General features: G+C 47.5%; 1 protein-coding gene across 1 annotated transcript; it reads left to right on the forward strand.

The window, feature by feature from the left end:
- The first annotated feature begins 722 nt into the window (after positions 1–722).
- Positions 723–22,754, forward strand: CNN2 (calponin 2). Its single transcript, XM_061601274.1, has 7 exons — positions 723–930; positions 13,111–13,232; positions 15,082–15,148; positions 15,399–15,536; positions 16,944–17,060; positions 17,531–17,677; positions 19,179–22,754. The coding sequence occupies exons 1-7, from the start codon at positions 868–870 to the stop codon at positions 19,434–19,436; spliced, it is 912 nt and encodes a 303-aa protein (XP_061457258.1). The 5' UTR covers positions 723–867; the 3' UTR covers positions 19,437–22,754.
- Positions 22,755–23,253: the final 499 nt, after the last annotated feature.

The raw sequence follows: 23,253 nt of genomic DNA on the forward strand, positions 1-23,253 counted from the left end.
GGCATGGGGGGCTGTGAGGAACAAAGAACATTTCTAAGCATGTGCAGAGTGCTGGTTTGTCAAGCAGCCAGCCCCCAAGCCTTGCCACTGAACACGGCTTCCCCGTTTAAATGACTGCTCTATCCCCAAACGTATTTCAAGGCCTGTCAGGGAATAATAATAATTCCTCATCATAACCTTTGTTGGGGGGGGATTCATCAACCTCAAAATAGAGTGGGATGCAACTTATCCCAAGCAGCCTGAGCAAAAACATTCCCGGCTGAATATCTACCTGTTCCCAAAGCGGTTTCAAGGACACAGGACGAACACTTATGGGGCAAACAACACCAGGAGCCCATCATAAGGTGTGGGGGGGGGCTGCGGGGAAGGATTTGAACAACTGCAGAAATCCAATCTGGGTGGTCCATCTTCTAAGCAGGTTGAGCGAAAGCCTCCCCTGTTGAATGCCTGTCTCTTCCTAAAACTATTTCAAGGGAAGAGGAGCTCTGGAAGCAGGGGAGGGGACAGCAGTCAGGGCAAGGCAGCCTTGACGTCCGCACGAGGGGTGTGTGACTTGGGACCTTTGGGGGACTTTGATGCTCTGTCGGGGGGTCGCCCAGCAAGCCGCGGGGGAGGGGGGTCTTCGCTGTGTTGGCTCTCTTTTTTCTGGAGGAGACCCACACACAGGAAACTCCCATCCTCCAGGAATTCGGCTCTTTCTGCCCTTATAAGGCTATTTCAACTCCCGGCCAATGAGCGGGCGGGAGGCGGCGCTAGCCTGGCGCAAAAGTGCGGGCGGAGGACGGTGGTGGCGCTCGGAAGTAGGTAGCTCGGTGGAGCGCGCCTTGCCTCGCCTAGCCGACAGACGCCGCCCTGTCCCGGCCGAGGATGAGCAGCAACCAGTTCAACAAGGGGCCCAGCTACGGCTTGTCCGCTGAAGTCCGGAACCGGGTGAGTTGGTGGGCGAGGGAAGGAGGGCAGGCGCGCCTTCGCCAAATGCGCCCTGGGCGCACGGCGGCGGCGTCTTTGGAGACGCGGCGCTGCTCCTCCGGTCGGACTTGGCCAGGTGAGCCGAGCGGCGCGAATTTCCCCTTCTGGAGGAGAGGAAAAACGAGCGGGAGATGTATTGATTTTTAATATCTGTAAACTGCACTTTCCATAAAAATACAGCCAGGCAGGCTACCACATCCAAAGTTGCAGGAACTTTGACAAAAGCAAGGCATGTTTCAAAGCCCTGCCCCTTTTTAATGGGCGTCCGAAAAGCAGGCAGGAGGGAGTCCTGCTGCCCCAGGCCCTGCCCCTGATTTTCGCCAAACCACGCCCCCTCTGCCAGCCTGTACAGTGGTTAGAGTGTTGGACGAGGATCTGGGGAGGAGGCTGGGTTCAAATGGCCATGAAGCTCACTGGGTGACCTTGGGCCAGTCACACTCTCTCTCAGCAGAGCCTACATTGCAGGGCTGTAGTGAGGAGGAAATGGGGGTGGTGGAAGAACTGCGTATGCCACCTTGAGGTCCTGGGTGGAGGAGAGATGGGATGTAAATATAGTAATAAATAGGCCACTGACTTCTCCCAAAGGTAGCTAAAGGTGCTAGTCCCTTGTACATTTGAGCTGGGGTCCTGAACTGTGCTGTATACGTGGTTCTAAACCTCTTTGTTGATGGCCTCCTTTGCCTGTTGACCTGGGAGAAAGAACTGAGGGAGGCTTGTGGGGGATTGCATGGTTGGCCCCTGTGTTTAGGCGGCTACTGTAACACACAAACACACTTGGTCTACACACTCTACAACTTGCTCTACACTCTTCTCTTCCTCTTGAATTTGTTTGCCCTGCCTCCCTTTTGCTGCCTCTGGCTAGGGTTCAAATTCCCACTTAGCCATGAAGCTCACTGGGTCGGTGGAGAATATCTCAGCCTAACCCACCTCACAGGGTTGTTGTGAGGATAAAATGGGAAAGGGGAGAACCATGCCATAGAATAGCAGAGTTGGAAGGGGCCTATGAGGCCACTGAGTCCAACCCCTGCTCAATGCAGGAATCCAAGTTAGAGCAGCTCAAGCTCCATGGGATAGCCATGTAGCAACAAATGAATTTAAAAAATGTGAATCCTAGGACGGTCCCGTTGCTATCTTGGGTCAAGATAGCCTTGGAAAAGGCAAAAGAACAAAACAGAATGGAGACAGTTACCAGAGGAAGATTCCAGGGGGGTGAATAAGCACAGTTGGTGTGCATATTGTAAAATTCAATAAATAATAGTATTAGTTGGATCCAGGCTTCTGGCTTGGAACGTTGTTCTTTAAAAAAACAAAACTTCATTGCCCTTGAAGGTGTGATGAGCAGCTGAAGTGCTGTGTCTGAGCATGTGCAGAGTAATTTTAAATAAATAAATAAATAAATTTAATTTATGTGTCGCCTATCTGGCCAGTGGCCACTCTAGGCGACGTACCTACAATAAATATGGCAGGATACAATATAAAAATACAGTGAAATATATAAATTATAAGAGCAAACAATACATAATAGGAGGCATTTAAAACAGAAGAATATTAAGCCTCCCCAGAAGTCCCGAAAGCCTGCTGAAAAAGCCAGGTCTTTAAGGCCTTGCGGAACATATTCAGGGAAGAGATGTGCCGAAGATCTTGTGGGAGGGAGTTCCAGAGGGTGGGGGCCGCCACTGAAAAGGCCTTCTCTCTAGTGCCCGCCAACCTAGCTGCTTTGGTTGGCGGGACTGAGAGAAGGCCTTGTGTGGCCGATCGTGTCAGGCAGCATGATTGGTGGCGTTGTAGGCGCTCCTTTAGATAAACTGGGCCGAGACCGTGTAGGGATTTAAAGGTTAAAACCAACACCTTGAATTGGGCCCGGAAAACAACTGGAAGCCAGTGTAGATCGAACAACACTGGCGTGATGTGGTCCCGGCGACGACTGTTTGTGAGTAATCGAGCCGCCGCATTTTGAATAAGTTGTAGTTTCCGGACCGTTTTCAAGGGTAACCCCACGTAGAGCGCATTACAGTAATCTAATCGAGAGGTGACCAGGGCATGTACTACCAGTGGGAGCTGATGAACAGGAAGGTAGGGTTGCAGCCTACGTATAAGGTGTAGCTGGTACCAAGCTGCCCGGCTCACAGCCGAAATCTGAGCCTCCATGGACAGCTTGGAATCAAGTACAACCCCGAGGCTGCGGACCTGGTCCTTTAGGGGTAAACTCACCCCATTGAACTTCAGGTCAACGGTTCCCAACCTTCTCTTGTCCCCCACGAGCAGCACCTTGGTCTTGTCGGGGTTCAGTTTCAGCCTATTCCTTCCCATCCATCCACTCACGGACTCCAGGCACTTGGACAAGGTCTCCACAGCCAACTCTGGTGAAGATTTAAATGAGAGATAGAGCTGAGTGTCATCCGCATATTGGTGACACTGCAGCCCAAATCTCCTGATGATGGAACCCAGCGGCTTCATATAGATGTTAAATAGCATGGGAGAGAGGATAGAACCCTGTGGCACACCACAATTGAGAGGCCAAGGGTCTGAAACCTCCTCCCCCAATGCCACCTGTTGGTACCTATCAGAGAGAAAGGAGCGGAACCACCGTAATACAGTGCCTCCTATTCCCAATCCCTCTAGGCGATATAAAAGGATACTGTGGTCGACAGTATCAAAAGCCGCTGAGAGATCGAGGAGGACAAGGAAGGTAAATTCTCCCCTATCTAATGCCCTCCTCATATCATCTACCAGAGCGACCAAGGCTGTTTCAGTTCCGTGACCAGTCCTGAAGCCCGATTGGTATGGATCCAAATAATCCGTTTCATCCAAGTGTGTCGACAACTGATTAGCCACCACTCGCTCAATGATCTTGCCCAGGAATGGTAGATTCGAAATTGGGCGAAAGTTATTAAAAACTTGGGGATCCAAGGAGGGCTTCTTTAAGATGGGCTTTACAATTGCCTCCTTGAGGGCTGATGGCATCACACCCTCTTGCAAGGATGCGTTTACCACCGCCTTGATCCCCTCTCCCAACTTCTCTCTGCATCTCATGATGAGCCACGATGGGCAAGGGTCAGTTAGACAGGTGGTAGGCCTTACAGTCGAGAGCACCTTGTCCACATCCTCAGAAGAGAGAGGCTGAAAATGATCCCAGCATACCGGCATGCAACCGGTCAACTCCGATTCATTCACTGTATCCACGGCGCACGGGATCGAGCTCCGTATGTGTTCGATTTTATCAGCAAAGTGCTTAGCCAAAGTGTCACAGGAGGCTTTTGACTGTTCCAAGGGTTCCTGAGCAACTGGACCGACCAGGCTTCGGACCACTTGGAACAACCTCCTGGGACAGCACTCTGCTGATGCAATAGAGGCAGTAAAGAAAGCCTTCTTTTCTGTCCTTATTGCCACTTGGTAGGCAGTTACTGCTGCTCTAACTTGTGTCCGGACACCTTCGGAGCGGGATTTCCGCCACCGGCGTTCTAGTCGTCTCACCTCCTGTCTCAGAGTACGCAGCCGTGGTGTATACCACGGTGCTAACTGAGTTCTATTCAGGGGGAGAGGACGTTTCGGAGCCACCCGGTCTAACGCCCCAGTGATCTTTCCATTCCACTCCATCACCAGGGTTTCAACCGGGCAACCTTCAGCAGGTTCCAGTTCCCCTAGCGCAGTCAGGAATCCATCAGGATCCATCAGGCGCCTGGGGCGGACCATTCTAATAGGTCCTTTACCCCTGCGGAGAGGGTGTGGCAACGTGAAGTCCATGTTTACCAGATGGTGATCTGACCATGACACAGGAGTGGAAAGAACCACTCCCAACTTCAGAGCACTTTTCTCCTCTCCCAGGACAAACACAAGGTCGAGAGCATGACCGGCTACATGGGTGGGCCCAGTATTACTGAGGTGCAGTTCCCAGGAAGCCATGGTTTCCAGGAAATCCCGAGGGGCTCCAGTGAGAGTGGTCCTGGCATGCACGTTAAAGTCACCCAGCACTACCAGCTCTGGAGACAACGCCCGTACAGCCGAGACCACCTCCAGCACCTCGGCCAGGGAGTCTGCTGTGCAGCGGGGCGGGCGGTACACCAGCAGGATCCCTAAACTGCCCTTCGGGCCCAACCTCCAGTACATGCAATTGACAAACTTGGTCCTATGGAGAGGAGATCTGGCAAAAACCAAGGACTCCCGGTAAATGACTGCCACACCCCCTCCCCGACTGCCCACCCTCGGCTGCTGTGCGCAGCGGAAACCCGGCGGACACATGGCCTCAAGAATGGGTGCAGAGGCCTCATCCAGCCAAGTCTCCGTAATACATGCCAGGTCTGCACACTCATCCAAGATCATGTCGTGGATGAGTGAAGTTTTTTGTACCACAGACCTGGCATTGCACAACAGCAGACGAAGGTCAGTAGGAACCTTGCGTCCCCCAGTTATCGTCTGGTTTTGGGCAGACCCGGAACAGGGGATGGGTATAATGCATCTACCCCCTGTTCCCCTATGCTGGCGTGGTCTGCCTACAGCACCTTTCCAGCGCCTGCCGCCCAGTCTTTCAATGACTTGGTAATTTCCCCTTACTAGAGAATAATTGCAGTTCCTAGTGGGAATCCTAGGTCAGAGGTTGTGTTCTTGTGGGGCGCTTATAAAACCTTGGCAATCCTTGAGGGGGGAAATGAGTTGCTTTTTAACCACAACAATCCTTTTCTCTTTAAAATAAACCAGATGGGTCAGAACAGAAGACCCTGTTCAGGCCGGCTCATTTCCCTGTGAACTCCCTCCCCACCGCCCCAGGTGAATATAGTTTGCCAGTCTAGGATTGTGTTTCACGCATTTGCTGAAGCGGACTGAGGTCCACCAACTTTCGCTGTAATAAATTTAGTCTTGTTAAGAACATGGGAAGAGCCTTGCACGTTGATCAGGCTGAAGGGCTGTGTAATCCAGCCTCCTGTCCTTACAGTGGCAAGCCAGATGCCCCAGTGAAGCCCACAGGCAAGGCCTGAGCAAACCAGCAGCGCTCCCACTTGTGAATCCCAGCAACTGGTATTGGGAGGCAGACCTCCATAAAGCCTCCAGCACCAGAGGCAGAAGTACACAGTTGTTATAGGTAGTAGCCATTGATAGACAGATTCATGGAGCACCAGGCTAATTCACTTTTGAAGCCATCCAAGTTGGTGGCCAGAAGTTGCTCTTCCTTGGGTCAGTGGGCATCTAAAGCCCTCTTCTACCACTTTAACAGTCGTGGAGACTCCTGGGGACTGTAGCTTTTAAGGGTGCTGGGAGTTGAAGTCCGTTGTCCCCATCACTGTTGACTTTCAGGAGGAAGGTGAGAACATTCCTGTTTACCAGGAGTTGGATGGCGAAAGGGAGTGTTCCTGGCACCCTGGAGATCACTGGATCGAAGAAAGTCTTTAAACTGTAACAGTGTTTTAGCATGTTCTTAAACTGTTTTCAGAATGCTTTTCTGTTGCTGTTAAGTTGTTTTGTTGTGTTGCTGCCCTGAACTCCTTTGGGTGGAATAACATTATTATTATTATTGTTATTATTATTAATATTATTATTAGCTAGCTTTGTGAGATCAACATCTGTAACAGACTACTGCTGGCAGGATTTTTGGAGGGAAGCCATGACTGTTAAAGTGATTGTAAGAATGCTTTAAATATATGGTCTGGATGTGATTCGCTGAAGAGGTGCAAACCTCTGGCTTGATGCGCAGGCCTTTCTCCCTGAAGCCTCTGAACTTTTTTTACAGCTGGTCTCTTAAGAAGCTTAGAGGCACACTCCCTTTCCCAGTTTCTTCCACCCATTGCACCCGCCCAGTGGTTTCAGCCTTGTGCATCCTGGCTGCATCCCAGAATGTGCCACTCCTGGGAACGTCTTCCTTGCTGTCCTGTTCTTGAGTCTCCTCAAAGCCATCTGCTTAAGCTGTGACTTGGGAAAAGACTGGATGGGATTCCCATCTCATGCGCGTGTGTGTGTGTGTGTGTGGGGGTGCTCTTCACCTCCCTTTTATTCTGGTGCCCTAATGTAATTCCTGCATTCTGAGCACAAATCTTAAAATTGTCCAGTTTTTTTTAAAAGAAGCAACAGCATCTTGAGAACTCTGGCATAAAGAAATGCTTTATAACTTTATTTAAAAATAAAAATAAATCAAACCCCTTCTCTTCTGTCCAAGAAAGGTTCCTGGAACGGACTACACCCCTGTGCAAAGAGTCTTACAAATGACATGACAAAAAAGGAAAATGGACGTGAAGGGAGGAGAAGCAAAGCAAACTCAGATTCAAGTGGCTGTTCTAATCACCAGTTGCAGTGGGAAAATTCAAGGAGTGCCGTGGCATTTTTAAGGCTGTTAGTGATTTGCGTAGTCTGTCCCAGGGACCTTTTTTGGCTGAGTGCTGATTTATGACCGCTTTTAAGTGGGATTTTAGCAGCTCTCTGAATGTGGAGTGGGCTTTTGAGGGTGTTGCCTGTTGCAAAAGCGCCTTCTGAATGCCCCTGAAGGGCAAGAGTTGATATATGAGAAGGAGGACCCCCCCTTATGCCTGAACTTTTCCCAAGCTGTTGCTCTGTGTGTGAGTAAATCTGGTTCTATGCCTTGTCCACTTCGAAGGGTATCTTGTTCCACTTCCTTGTGAAATGTTGATCCTGCAGTGCAAAGGTATTAAATGGAAATGGGGAGGGCTGATTGCTTGTCTCTGATGCCTCCTAGTTGAAGTGAGTTTGTGGGAATGGTGAGATTTGAACTTGGGACTCCATAGCTGGCAGCTGATTCATGCTGACCTTTGCCTCTTGGGGGTCCTTATTTATTTCATTTCTGAATCACTCCCCAGGAGAAATCACAAAGCAATTTTTTAGCAAAAATGATAATAAATGTTGGCCATAAAAACATAGATATAATACATTTTGTAGCCCAATGCTGATAAAGTCTTGATGGGAGAGGGGGGCCTTCAAAGGGGGCGGATAATGGGGACAGGCCATGTCCGGTTTGTGCTGCGAGGGAGTTCTAAAGGGTAGGCGCCCCACACACAGGTCATAAGAAGACAATGTGGGCCTGCGATACCCAAAGGACTGCATTAGTTCTGGGTGCCGCACGTGGCCCTCCCAGCCTCTGTCTGGTCCTTGAGAGCCTCTCCAGGCCACACCCCTCACTGGTCCTGCTCTGCACCCTCTGAGTGGTTTTGGCCTGCCTGGAGTGTGCCCTTGAACCCTGATAGTCACTTGCCAGCTAGGATGGAGAGGGCTGTGTGTGTGTGTTTGTTGCTTTGCCCACATCAACATCTTGCCCCACCCATCGCTTGCATGTGTCCCCTGGAAGGTTGCCAGAAGGGAGTGTGGCCCTTGAGCTGACAAAGCCCCCCCCCCCCATGCAGCTGGCCTGTGGTGATGCAAGCCTGGCTGGGCCTCAAGATCTGCTTTGGACGTATGCCTGCCTGCCAGGTCGATCCGGCTGGTGGGCATAGGTGGCAGGGCCTTTTCTGTGCTGCCCCCCGCCCCAGAGCACACAGGTGTTTCTGGCAGAAGTGCATGTGGCCTCAACATTGCGGCTGTTGAAGCTGGGCCTTTAGCACATCTCCCTTCTAAAGCCGCTTTCACTCAAAGGGTTCTCCCAGAATTTTGGCATCTATGTCCTTTCCTCCAAGGAGTTCAGCTGTGTACTCCCTGCCTCTTGACACATCCTTGAGGCCTCTCTGTCTGGCCCTCAGAACTCTCCCTAGGCCACAGCCCTCTCCTCAAACCATGCCCCTCACCAGCCCTTCCCTGGGCCCCCTTGAGTGCTGTCTGGTGGCCCTCAGCAGGCTATGAGAGAAAGTGGCCCTTGGGCTGAGAAAAGTTTCTCTGCTCCTGGCCTAGATGGAGTGAGCAATATCTGGGCAGGGGGCTCCTAAGAAGAGCCTGGCTGTAGGACCAGGCCAGTGGCCCATCTATTCCGGTACTGGAGCCACTTGTGCACTAGAAGCTATCCATGGTGCTTAAACACCAAACCTCACTTGCTCCACGAACTTCTCCACTGCACCTAAGACAAGCCTGGCTAGTGGTCCATCATATTCTGGCATCCAGTTCTCCCAGTGGCCAACCAGCTGCCCACTATGGGAAGAAGCCCACAAGCAGGACCTGAGAGCAACAGCGCCTCTCCCCTCCTGTGGGTTCCAGCAGCTGGTATTTGGCCGCATGCTGTCTCTGAATATGGAAGCAGAGCATGGCCTCATCCCAGCTAGTGGGCGTTGATAGTCTTATCCTCCGTGAGTTGGTGATCAGCAGCAAAGTTGTGCTGTTGGACCTCTGGATGCTGCTGGACCCCCAACTGCCATCATCCCTGCCAGCGGCTGTGCTGGCTGGTCCAGATGGTAACTGAAAGTCTACCAACATCTGGACAGCTATAGATGTTCCTCATCACTGATGTGAAGGGAACAAACAGCATCCCTGTAAGGCTTTAATGTCGCACAAGACGGAAACTGTTTCCTTCTGAGTTTTACTCATGGGCTTCCACATGTCACACTTGGGGAAGGCTGTAGCTCACCGGTAGAGCTTCTTCCTTGCATGCAGAAGGTGCCGATGTTAATAATGGCATCTCCTGGTAGGGATGTGCAGAACTCCTGCCTGAAACCCTTGAGAGACGCTGCCAGTCAGTGCAGACAACATTGATCCAGATGGACCAATGATCTGACTCTCTATAAGGCAACTCCCTAGGTTCCTATTTAAAATTTCTTTATTCAAGCCCATGAGGACTAAAATCTTTATCTTAAGGAGACAGAGCAAGATATCCATGGGTGGAGCACATGCGTTGTATGCAGACTGCCCTAGGCGTGATTGCTTTCCCCTCTGGCTGGGATGGTGAGCCCCGGGCCGGAGCTGGCCTCCCAAGACTTTCAGGAAGGAGAGGCATCACTTGGGGGTTGCTCTGCAGTCAGTGCCACATGAAGGGGCATGCGCAGATTGGCCTTGCGCATAGTACTTGGGGCCTTCAGGGCTGTAAATGGAAAGTCGCCTTGCCAGTCGGCAGAAGGCCTTTCAAAAGGTGCTGTGTGTTTATGATGGGCCGGCCAGATGCCCTTTCATTGTAAGTCTGCCCAATTTGTAGGGGAGAAGATAAAAAAGCTTCACGTGTTTGGTGGCATCATTGCCCCTAGGGTGTTCCCTGAGAACTGGCGTTAAGGGCTGCTGCAGCAGAGAGCGCTTGGGAGACTTGCCAAAGGCCCTTCGAGGAAGTCCCTGGCACAGCCGAGGGCTGGCTTTGCTTTCCAAGCTGGCAAGCTTTTTGATGACCACACTTTCCTTTTCATGGCTAAATAAATAAATAGTGAAACTTTTGGGGATGCCCCAAGTTCAAAGGACACCCTTTGTCACCTTGTGGAGACTCTGATTTTGGTGAAGATGGCCAGGGCCACTGGAGGGGGGGATATTCCCTCATCCCTTCTGTAGGGAAAAAAGTCTTCTCTCTCTACCCCCCCCCCCAATGTAGGAACACAGTCTGGCAGTGGCTGTGCAGGGTTTCAGGCAAGGGACATTTCCGGCTCTACCGGGAGATAGCAAGGACTGAGCCAGGGACCTTCTGCATAGAAAATAGATCCTCTTCCAGTGAGCCACAACCCCTCTGCAGTGATCAGAATCACTGGCCTGGATGAATCTGGCACCTCAGTGATGGATATAATTATATCTCCGTACTTAATCTTTTACTGGCTTATGTAGTTCTGTGCATTAATTAATGTGACCTTGCATAAAAATGTTTCCCTGCTTGGTCGACCAGCTAACTGCATGGCTTAAACCGGCGTTTTTTCATGTCTGTCTGTCTGTCTGTTGTAATCAGTTAAAAGTGCACAGAGGTAGGTTGGAAAATGCTGGACGTTGAGTCCTCTCCCTGCAAGCACTCCTGTAGATGACCTTTTATTGAGCGTTCATCCTGATTTGCTTGCAGCATATTGATATCTCTTCCCATTAATCATCTTTATATTGTACACCTTTCCCTTGTAACTTTCCTAACTGCAAACTGTTTGTTTTGCTGTGGATGCCGCCAGACTATCACAGGAGGGATTCAAGCACGTATCTGGAAATTTAGGTTTGTGCAATTAAATTGGACTCGAGGGCTCTGTCATGCTAATACAATAAATCCTGGGTTTGTTTTGTTTTAAAAAAACCACCACAGACTTTTTGTGGTTAGGAAATGGATGGGGAAACGTGTGGGATATTTGAATCATTAACAGGGAGGTGTAGAAATACCCCGCCAGCAAATCAGATGATGCAGGATTAATCCTCGTTGTTTTATAATATCACCACAAATAAATTGGAAGGAAGGCTCAATAAAGGCTTGATGTACCTTAACCTTTGCATATGCTTTGTGTGAACAAATCGGGATGAATGCTCAATAAATAGTTCACCTGGAGTGGCGCTAGCATGAGAGAGCGCTTTAATCCACTTTAATTGCGGAAACTTCAGTTTCCCAGTATGTGCTTGAATCTCTTCCACAAAACAAGAACGTAAGAAGAGCCTGCTGGATGAGAGCAAAGGGGGCCCACCTAGTCCAGCCTCCTGTCCTCACAGCGGCCAACCAGGTGCCCATTATGGGAAGCCCACAAGCAGGACTTGAGCGCAAGAGCATCTCTCCCCTCCTGCAGCAACTGGCATCCCGAAGCACGCTGCCTCCGACCGTGGAAGCAGAGCATAGTCACTGTGGCTAGCACCCATGATAGCGTTGTCCTCCATGAATTTGTCTAATCCTCTTTTTGAACCATACAAGTTGGTGGCCACCACTGCCTCTTGTGGGAGTGAATTCCAGAGTTTAACTCTGCTGTGTGAAGTACTTTCTTTAGTCTGTCCTGAACCTTCCAACATTCGGTTTCAGCGGATGTCCACAAGTCCTAGTGGATGTCCACGAGTTCTCGCTCTGCCCACTTTCTCCATCCCATGCATAATTTGATGAATTTTTATCACGCTGCCTCTGGCTCACCTTTTCTCCAAATTAAAAAGCCCCAAATGCTGCAGCCTCATAGGGAAGGCAGCCTAAAAGCTGGCATACGTGGATTATTCATTTGGGAGAAACTCGAGTAGAAATGCAGAGGTATATGAAGATGCTGTCTTGTGCTGGGGTTCTGAGCTAGGAACTGCACTGTCCTATTGGACCTATATTTTTGTTCCAAAAGGCTAATCTTATTTTACTTGCATGCAAACACGCACTTGAAGGTTTGGAGTTCAGAGTTTATAGAGGCTGAGAAGGAATCAGAGTTAACATAGAAGTGTGTGGGTTATGTGCCAACGGGGCATGGACACACCCCTTGTTATGTGTGACAGAGTCAGCAGAAAGTTGAGACTCAACCAGCCGGCTGTAATGTCAGGCTTGTCCTGTTCTTCCAGGTTATTATGGGAGATGTTCATTCCTTCCCCCCCTTTTTTTGTAACTGGCAAGATAGGGGGCAGGAAACTCTGTTGATGATGCAAGACTCAGAATATGTAATTGTTTCTTAGATGGTTTTGTTTTGTTTACAAGTCAACTGACCACAAATACCAAAATGCAAAATCCAAAAATAGACTACATGAGAATTAGAAAAAAAGTAAAGATATTAATTCTGCTAATAAAAGTACAGCTAAAATACAGGGCACAGTAAATGGTGTCAAGAGCCAGCCAGAGACAGCCTGGTCAAAATAGGTCTTTCAGCAAGCCTTTTAAGTTGAGACCTATCCCAGTCTGCCTCTGTGTTGGAATTGTTTTTTAATATGTTCTTAAACCTTCTTTTTAAAAATGTTTTTAAACTTAGATGATGTTTTGAAAGCTTTTTAAAATAAATGTTTTTAAGGATATTTTGTTTCAATGTGTTGTAAGGTTTGTTTCTACGATGTTTTAAAGTTTTCTGGGCTCCTGCCGGGAGGAAAGGCAGGATATATAATAAATAAATTAAATAGCCACATTCTGGCAACCTGCTCAGGAATTGACTTATTTAGCCCTCAAGTAGAGGCCAAGGGGGTCTACTAGGGCTTCTCTGTCCGTTGATTCTTAAATATTTTGCTTCGCTGTTCCATGGCCTCCAAAGCACTTCCTTTGTTTAAAAACATGTTTATGCTGCCCCTCTTGATTTCATTCTCCCCTTCCCTGTAGTTAACAGAGAAAGCCAAGAATCGGATGAGAAACCGGAGCAAGACTCTCTCCAGTCTGAACCCTTTTTCCTCCTCTTCCCCCTCCAGCTTGCCCAGAAGTACGACCCCCAGAAGGAGGGACAGCTGCAGGTATGGATAGAAAGCATCACTGGGAGAGAGATTGGCCCCGATTTCCAGAAGGGGCTGAAAGATGGCGTCGTCCTTTGCGAGTGAGTTGGCCGGCCGAGGGGGGCTTGTGTCTTCGTGCTCGTGTGCCTGTTGTTCCCCTGCCAGCGCTTCTGGAAAGCGTGTGGCTTGTTGGGACAGTGGTGGCTCTGATCATAGGACAATAGCGTCATATGCTTGTCGGGGAAGTGGGGAATATAAACCATCATAATAGCTTTGGAGTGGGAATTTCGAAGTTTTTGGACTCTTTAACTGTGTTTTTAGAATGGTTTTCTTTTTTTCTTTAAAGTGCTTTCTTATGTTTGCCACCCTGGGTTCCTGTTGGAGGAAGGGCAGGAAATACATAAATAAATAAATACTATTGCTTATTGGAACAGGGTGAGGTCTGTTCACAAGGCTAGAGTGGGGGGGGGATGTTTCCTGGCCGGGAGGCCAGATCATTATCTCCCGCTGGGCCAAATTTGACAGGTGGGCAGTCGATGATGGCTGTAATGGAACCTCCATGTTACATGGAAGTCTACCTCTATGTTGGCTTGGATGTGGGAGGCTGCTGTCTCCCTGCCCTCCTTGGGAGCTGCTGCCTGGGATGATGGGATAGATTAGCCTTTGCCAGCCTGGTCCGCTCCAGGTGTTACTAAACTTCACAGCTTCCATCAGCCCTGACCATTGGCCATGCTGGTTGCTGGGGCTGATGGGAGTTGTCGTCTAACATCATCTGGGGGACACCAGCTTGGCTAGAGTTGGAACAGATAGACGTTTGGTCTGGTCCTGCATATCACATCACTGGTGACTGAATGTGGAACAGATCTTAAGAGGAGTGCAGGCTTTAGGGCAGGGGTGGGGAACCTTGGGCCCAAGGGCCAAATATGTAATGCAATCAGGCCTAGTTTGGGAATTCTAGTGCATGTAGTGTTAATTTGACACAGCATAGAATGTGTTAACCTGATATAACATAGACTTAGAGAGAAAAACACAATTCTTAAGGTGCCTGTGAAGGCCGAATGTTCGGCTAAGCTTGTTCACCACATGTAACAAGATACAATGCAAGTAGATAATGGCTCACTGGAATGTGTCTTGTTAGGAAAGGGGGAGGTAAGGAACAGCATGGAGCGATCAAGGCCAGAGAGCGTTAGCTCAATGCAAGACAGTGGGAAAGTTTGCAAAGTTACTGACGAGACGGGAGGGGCTGTGTGAGGAGAACTCAAAAGCATATATCACTGGCACTTTGTAACCATGCCTTAGACTGGTTTTCCGGCACGAGCTGAATACTTCGTCTCTCTTTTGCAAAAGATATTGGTAATCAATAAAGGTGTTGTCTTATATCTTGGTTTCCCATCTGGTGTGTTTTGGAGTTTCCCCCAGATGTAAAGAGCCTTTTTGGTGTAACAAATAGGCCCTCCAGCCCTCTTCATGCGGCCCTTGAGACCCTTCTACAGGCCACACCCCTCACTGAGTGCTTTTGCCTGGCTGGAAAGATGTGTCCTTGAACTCTGATCCGGCCTCTGGCTTGACAGGAGAGACGGGTGTGCGAGTGTGTGTACAGAGGCAAAATTTGCATTTGATGCTCCACCCACTTTTTGCCTCTGGCCCCACCCACTGCTGGCATGTGGCCTCAGGAAGGTTGCCCAGATGGGAATGTGGCCCTTGGCCTGAAAAAGGTTCCTGCAACTCTGAATTAGGGGATGGTTCAAGCACAAAGCCTTTTGCACTAGTCAGACTAAATTTACATATAAATTAGCTCTTTGGAAATTTGTGTCGTGCCCAGAGTTGTTGGTGGTTGTTTTGGAGGACCTAGCAACAACCCTGGAGTTTCTCTTTCCTTTGTCACGCCCAGCAAATCAGCATTTTAGGTGGTTCTGAACTGGTGCTGAAACCTTGTTTTCCCCTTCCCAGGCTAATGAACAAACTGCAGCCTGGTTCGATAAAGAAAATTAACCGCTCAGCACTCAATTGGCACCAGGTATGTATGTGTATAACGCATACAGAGGAGAAACCATAGCTCAAGGGTGGCCAACAGGGGCCCTTTGCTGGGGTGTGGGTCTTCGGCAGATGCCCAGCCACATTGACCTGTGGTGACAGCTGTTTCACTGCTCTTTATGTTAGCATAGTCAATCTCTCTCTCTCTTTCTGGCCTTTCAAAACCTCTGGTTTAACTTTGCAAGTTGGCCTCCATGCCAAAGTTTGAGTTTTGCTGTCCCGTCCTTCCACAGCTGGAGAATCTCTCTAACTTCATCAAAGCCATGATTAGCTACGGCCTGAAGCCTGTCGACGTCTTTGAAGCCAACGATCTGTATGAGAGTGGAAACATGACCCAGGTCCAGGTGTCGCTGTTGGCCCTGGCAGGCATGGTGAGTAAGCACTGGGCTCGCTGAGGAGACTTGTCGCTTTGGGCAAGCTGCTAGGACAGCCTTCCTCAACCTGGTCCGCCTTAAGCTGTCGTCATGGCTGGTCTGGGGGCTGGTTGGCATTGAAAGTCCAAAATATCTGCAGGATGCCAGGCTGCGTGAGGCTGCGCTAGTCTCTCTGCATTGGCCCTGTGTCAAAATAATTTTAAATATAGATAGATAGATAGATAGAGATAGAGATAGAGATAGAGATAGAGATAGAGATAGAGATAGAGATAGAGATAGAGATAGAGATAGAGATAGAGATAGAGATAGAGATAGAGATAGATAGAGATAGAGATAGATATAGATAGATATAGATATAGATATAGATAGATATATATATAGATATATAGATAGATATAGATATAGATATAGATATATTAAATGTGCCTGCCCGCTTAAAAGATTACAAAGCAGTAGCAGGAAGAAAAAAAAAGAACTCCTGGCCTGCCTAGTTGCCAAAGGCTTCCTTAAAAGGGGCATGTCAGAAAGCCGGCAGGAAGGAGCCTTGACCAATCCCTTCTACTCTGAAGACTTGGTGGTACAACCACCAATGAGGCTCTGCTTCTTCCAACAGCAGGGCTCACCTCTCTGGAGGCTAGTATCTGAAACTAGGCTGTTCCCCGGCTATCCCAAGACAGCGGTTTCTAGGGAAAGGCCATCCAGGCTGTGACATTTCAGTATGTGTCGTGTTGCATCAATTCTGTAAATATCTTTTTTTTAAAAAAAAAATCTGGTGGCTCCAGGTTTATTGAAACCCTGAATAATGTTGTCCAAGTCAGTAAATGTGGAATAGTAGCTAAAGAGCTACTATTTATTCCAGTAACAATAAAAGAAAAGGTTTATAAAATCATATATAGATGGCATCGCACACAAAGTGATTTAATGAAGATTCAGAATCCACAAGAAGATCCATGCTGGAGGTGCAAAAATAAATTAGCAGATATGTTATATAAACTCTAGGCTTGCCAAAAATTTGAGATTTTAGGACGAGAGTTATTGAAAGTGTAAATGAAATCCTTGGATCCTTGGAATAGCCAGCTGGTGATCTGTTTTAGTTTTTCTTGTATTACAATTGTTGCAAAAAGGTTTGGTAGTCTGTTTATGAAATTGCCATATGCAAATATTTTTGTAATTTTATATCCCACCCTTCTTACTGAAGGATTCCAAGGCAGCACACACACACAATATTGGGGGAACTGCTGGAGGGTCCTCATATAGGAAGCCCCTCCCTTTCTCTGGAGGCGTTTCTCTTCACCCATGAGGACTACAGTCTTGTGGGGATGCAATCAAGATTTACCAGGGTTGTAAGCATCTTGTGACCTGGAATAGATGAGGGCTGCTTTCAGCTGCTGATTCTTCCTTCAGGCCAAGACAAAGGGGATCGACAGTGGTGTGGATATTGGGGTGAAGTATTCGGAGAAGCAGGAAAGGTGCTTTGACGATGCCAAGCTGAAGGCAGGGAACTGCGTCATTGGTCTGCAGGTGAGTGTGGTGGCAGGGAGGGACAAAATCTCTTTCTGCCATTGGTGGTAGGCAAGCCCCAGCTGGGGGTGTAGGGGCTCAGCTGAAGCTGCAAGTCTTGAGTTTGAAACTTGCCTCTCTTATCTTAGAGGCCTGTCTGCTAACAACTTGGTATGCCAGAGTTTGGCCGCTGGCACTTAATGAGAAATTAACTCAGCAGTGCAGGAAAACTCGGGGAGAAATCAACGCAGGGAAGCTCTCAGAAACATGGTGCCAATTTAGGAGGAGGAAGGGCATAGCCATCCTGGCTGGTGGCCACTGATAGCCTTTTCCTCCACAAATCTTTCTAATCATTTTTTGAAGCCATCCAAGCTAGTGGCCATCACTGTCTCCTGTGGGAGTGAGTTCCGTAATTTAACTCTGCACTGTGTGAAGGACTTCCTTTGTGTCTGCCCTGAATCTTCCAACATTCATCCAACATCTTCCTTCAGATGGGCACCAACAAGTGCGCCAGTCAGTCGGGGATGACGGCCTATGGCACCAGGAGGCACCTCTACGACCCCAAGAACCAGATCCTGCCTCCAATGGACCACTCCACCATCAGCCTGCAGATGGGCACCAACAAATGTGCTAGCCAAGTAAGAACCGAGGCCAGAAACTAGACCTTGTGGAGAAGCTGGTGGGCTACTTTTTTGGAGGTGCACCTCTTTTACTTAAAGGCAGGTGTAGGGGTCATGTGGCCCCCCCAGAGACCAGTATGTGGCCACTGCTCAGAGCTGATGGGAGCTGGGAGTCTAGCAACATCTGGAAGGCACCAGGTCTCCCGCCCTTGATCTAAGAAGCAGCAAGAGATGGAGGAATGCCTCTATCCAGAAGAGGCATTCTCCTCTCCCGAGAAAGGGGCATGCCTCTTCTCAGATCAGGGATAGGGAAACCTGCGGCTTTTCAGGTACTGTTGCACTCCCCACTCACGGCAGCCAATAGGTCCAAAGGGATGGTGTGAGTTGGGGCCCAGTGACATCTGGAGGGCCACAGATCACCCCCCTCACATTTAAACATTTACAAAAGCAGCTTATAACTGGCAAAAAGCAATTAAACGGGAAAACAATATGTATCATCTGAAATTTTATTTAATTGTTTGTTTATTTATATCGTGCCCTTCCTCCCGGGGCAACTCCTACAACTACAAAAGGGGAAGAAATTCCAGTTTCCCATTGTGGAAGGAATTAAAAGTTGGAATCAAAACTCACTAGGAGTCAGAGCTCTTAATTCTAGTATGCCATCTCTTTCCATAGCAGAATTTTATTATTTTCCCTATTCAACTTTTCTAAGACCCAAAACCTGAAATCTTTTATTTATGATGTTCCTGAGATATTCATGTTGGCAAATTAGGAACACCTGAAATTGCAGGCTTTGCTGTGCCTGTGTGTTCAGTTTTCCTCTTTTAATTATCATTAAAAAATTGTAAGCCTTTTTGCTACTAGAGATCTCTACAGACAATTTTATGTAAGTACAAAATGTTTGCTAATGATTAGATAGTGATGTGTGAAATACAAATATTTCAATGCTGCGTTCTGTGGTGTGACTTATAACTGCCCATTTTTATGCATTAATGTAGTGTGCTGTCATCTTTGTAGCCCCTGATGAAGGCTGAATATATCAGAGGCCAAAACGCATTGAGCTTTCCCAAGAAATAAATTTTCTTGCAGCATTTTGGGATTCCCTCCCCCCTTTCTTGGTGGTTCTTTGGATGCTGACTTTTTATTTCCAATTCTTCTTTGGTGGCATAACAAAAATACAACGTAAGAAATTAAAGAATCAATTAAACAATTAAAAGTCAATATGCGGACACACTGCAGAGCATCTGAATGAAGCCTGTGGACCACTGGTGGTCCGTGGACCACAGTTTGGGAACCACAGTTCTATACTGAAGCCAACCCAATTGTTGCAGTAGTCTAGTCTGGATGTCACAAAGGCATGAGTCATGGAGGCAAGGTCTACTCTTTCTTGATAGGGTTGTTCCACAGCCATTAATGTGCAGGGGTGTGTATACCCCCCCTTTTAAATCTTGTTAGAGCACACCCTCCCCATAACTGCAGACCACATATGAACTCGTTTTCCTCCTCTTTCCCTCTTGAGGTGGGCATGACGGCTCCAGGCACCCGGAGGCACATCTACGATTCCAAGTTGGGGACGGACAAATGCGATGACAGTTCCATGTCGCTCCAGATGGGCTACAACCATGGGGCCAACCAAAGTGGGCAGGTTTTTGGGTTGGGCCGCCAAATCTATGACCCCAAGTATTGCCCCCAAGGCAACCCTGGTGATGCAGCCAACGCGGCCCATAATGACGGGAACTCGGCTGAATATTACTACTATCAGGAAGAGGAGCAGTGAGCCTGGGAAAATCAGAGGGGTCAGAGGAAAACCAAATGGGACAGGGGAAAACCAGTCTTCCCTTGTCCCCTCCATCCTTGGTTCTTCACCGTCTCCCCTTTTCTTCAATCACCGTGGTACAGTTCCTTGTTCTTGATGCCACAGATACTGCAATATATGTATTTGCAACTCTTCTTTTAAAAAAGAGAATCTCTTCTCTACATATCGTCCCCCCCCCCTTTTAATACAAAGATGAATAAAGGTCTTTAGTTCTTTTTTTAAAGAAAGGGAGTCAGGTTGATCCTTAAGGTGCTGTGGGCCAGATCCAGGGCTATGTGCCCATTCTCTTCTCCCCGCCCTAAAATCTCATCTAGTTTCTGGGAGTTAATACATTTGGGCTTGTAATCCACAGAGTAGACCCATTAAAATGAATAGGCATGGCTAACATAGTTCCATTCATTTACAGCGGGATTTACTCTGAGTGAAACCTAGCTGGATACAACACTTGATGGAAAACGGGATTCTTTTGGTTGTATCTAATGTTAGTCCTACTCAGAGTAGACCCATTGGATTTTAACCAACCAAGTTGGAGTAGGCCCATTGAATGTATTGGACCCAACTTAGTTATATTCATCCACTTCAATGGGTCTGCTCTGAGTAGGGCTAACGTGGGAAATGGCCCATTGAAATTAATGAACATTACTAAGTTAGGTCTGTTAATTTCAGTGGGTCTATTGAATACAGCCCTTCGTTCAGCAACCTGAGCAAATTGGGGAAAATTACATGTGTGTGGTTTTCTTTGTATAATTTTACTCTGGCTTTGCTAGACATGTGAAGCAACAAGGAGCTATGCTCAACCTGAGTTACCACTCATATGCACTCTCTACCTTAGATCACTGGAAATCTCCTAATGCCCATGTCCCCAGCTTCTCTAGCTACAGGAAACTTGTTATCTTCCACATATCTTTGGTGGTTGAAATTCTATAGCCTGTATATACAATTCTTTTGACTTGGTGGTCTTGTGGCTAGGGACAAGGAGCTGTATGGGCACCAAGGCTCCTGTCCATCCCAACCTGGAGTGGTCTCACTCGTCCCTTATGAGGCTGTTGGTCAGTGGTAGAGTGGCTAGCTTGCACACCACAGGTCCCAGGTTCAAAGAACCCGGCATGCATTGTCCACAGCCATAGGGTCTACAAACTTGCACAGACGGGTGGGCTTTTTTAATTGGAAGTTGACTTGCCAATCTTCCTGTACCTTCCTATTCTAGTCTTTTGTGCTCATGTGAAATTGTGGTGCCCACACAATCCTACAAATTGTCCTGTTTTGAAGAAATATTGCTGCTACAAAGTACATCTGATGGTTGTCTTGCTGGAAACTGAACTGTGCATATTGATGACTATTTGCATGCTCTTTATTGGAGTATTCTCAGAATGAATGCCGTTTTGTCTTTGCGAGGGATATTGACAATCATGGAGGCCCTGTGTACAAGCAAGTGACAAACTAGTAAACAGAATATAAATGGAGAATGCAAAGGAGTGCGCACTGCAAGGACATTGAAATGCCACTGGTTTTGTGAACAATACTTATTTTATTTTTTCCTAAGTAATGAGTACTAGAACCTTGGGGGGGGGGAGCTGAGTGTTCTGAAATCTGTATCAGATTTTGCACCAAAGCTGTATGTTGGACTTGTACAAGGTAAATATCAACGATTATCAATTTTTATCTATAGCACTTGGAAAGAGTTCTGTGGCTTAATTCATCCATGTGCCTTCATTGCAAAAGATTAAAACTCTTGTCGCCTGGCTGACCAGATGTTTAGTTGAGGCTAGCATTTGCGATCTGCACACTTGCCAGTTCCTAGCTGTCATTGTCACATGAAAGGTGATGGCAGGGTAGGATTTTTAATTTATTTTTTTGGAAGGCTAGCTGAGTGTAACTATCGTCCATATGTTTTTAAGATTTGATTCTGCCAGGGTCGCTATTGCTGCAGGCTGTGTACATGGTGTTTGGGATGGTGGTAGAGGTTTTGTATTTCTTGGAGGTGATGGTTGATGAGGTCTAGCAACTTGAAAAGGCTTTCAGGGTTAGACCTGTCTTTTCTCTTCTACTTAACAAAGAGGCCTCTTCCTGCTGCAACACAACTTGTCAAGGGACCAAGAATTCTTTCATATGCCAAAGTAAAACTCTTTTTTTTAATAGTTACAAAAAAGTGAGCATTTACATAATACTTAAGTCAAGAGAGACACTGATTTATTTTTGTTCTGGAGATTGCTGAGGGACCAGTATTTTTAAAAAATGTGTGCACATCTTAATCTTTTTGTAAGTATTCCACGGTAGCCTTAATTTCTCTTTACAGTGTCACAGATTGCTGGCCTCTGGAAGTTGCAGTTTGGCAAGATCTAGAAGGCCATCGGTTCCTCATCCCTGTCTTTGCTTGCACCCATGAAGTCATCCTCAAAAGTAGACCCATGAACTCAAGTCATGTCACTTGGTTTCAATATGTCTACTCATAGGATACAACCCACTGGATGGTATTCAGTACTGGACCTGATCAGAGTAGACTCATTAAAGTTAATAGAAACTGATTACTTAGGTTCATTAATTTCAGTGGGTCTCCTCTGAGTAGGACTTAGCTGAATGGAGCCTCCAGGAGTCAGAGTTGTTCAGATCTCTGACCTATTTCTCTGCAGAGACCATTTCCAATTCCGGAAGGGTTAGGCTGTCTAAAATGACTTCACTTCTCTTGTCTGCGAACTCTTGTGGCAGCTTAAAGACTAATCATTTTGTCCCAGGAGGCCAATTCCAGCCCCCTGGAATTTGAATGTTTTTAGCAAGGGTTTTTTATTTCATTTACAAAAGTCTTGCCTCCTGGTTCAGGGACAGGGAATCTGGTGCCCTCCCCAGGATGGAGGGCTACAGCGTCCATCATCCCTGATCATTGGCCATGCTGATTGCTGGGAGTTCCAGTCCAACAGCTGGAGGGCAGCAGGTCCCTCATCTCTACTAAAATTTAAACCAGGGATTGGACCTCTGGAGGTCATTGGAGTGACTTCACGTTTCCCCCATCTCTGCTTTAAAACTACAGCCTGATTCTGTTCTTTTAAAAGCCTTTCTCCCCGTGAACATGGCTTGTTTCTTGTTAATGTTCTCCCTTTTTAAACATGGAAACTGGACAGCCCCCCCCCCCACAAAAATAAACCTGTATGGATACAGCTTTGCCTGGGGAGAGGAGAGCTTGCTGTCTTTATCCTGTGAAATGGCTGTGGGACTAAACTAGGACAAAATGTGAAGCTGCAATATTTGAATATAAGGAATAAAAATGCTTCAAAAGCAAAACAAGGCTTCGGCTGTGCATTTTTTGCGGCGGTGGGGGTGGTCAAAGGGGTGATGACGTCATATATTTAGATCATATGTGGAGATGGGGCTGGTGGCTGGTGTTTCCAAATCAGTGGGGCAGTGGAATCTGCTCTGCGTTTTAGTCCAAGCATTCCAGGAGCTGTCCAGCGTGCTGAAACCTGTGCCTTTGCAAGTCCTGTCAAGATATTCACTACCTGTAAAGCTGAGCCCTGCTCATCAGTGGTGCCTGCAAAGCCTGCTTTTGGTCGAGCTGTTCCTTTATATCTGATGTCATTAAAAAATATAATTTATTGTAATGCAATGAAAATACAGAAAATAAAACAAAATATATAAATCTAAATGAAGGCAGCCAACCAAGCCCATAAATATCAGACTATTCACCTATCAAGTCAAAGGAGATCTCAAGTATAACATGCTTATTTAAAACATGGGAAAATATACAAAAAGTGCATTATGAACAATCCCAAACAAAAGCACAGCG

The sequence above is a fragment of the Rhineura floridana genome, chromosome 18, assembly GCF_030035675.1.
Source record: "Rhineura floridana isolate rRhiFlo1 chromosome 18, rRhiFlo1.hap2, whole genome shotgun sequence".
NCBI classification, from domain to species: domain Eukaryota; kingdom Metazoa; phylum Chordata; class Lepidosauria; order Squamata; family Rhineuridae; genus Rhineura; species Rhineura floridana.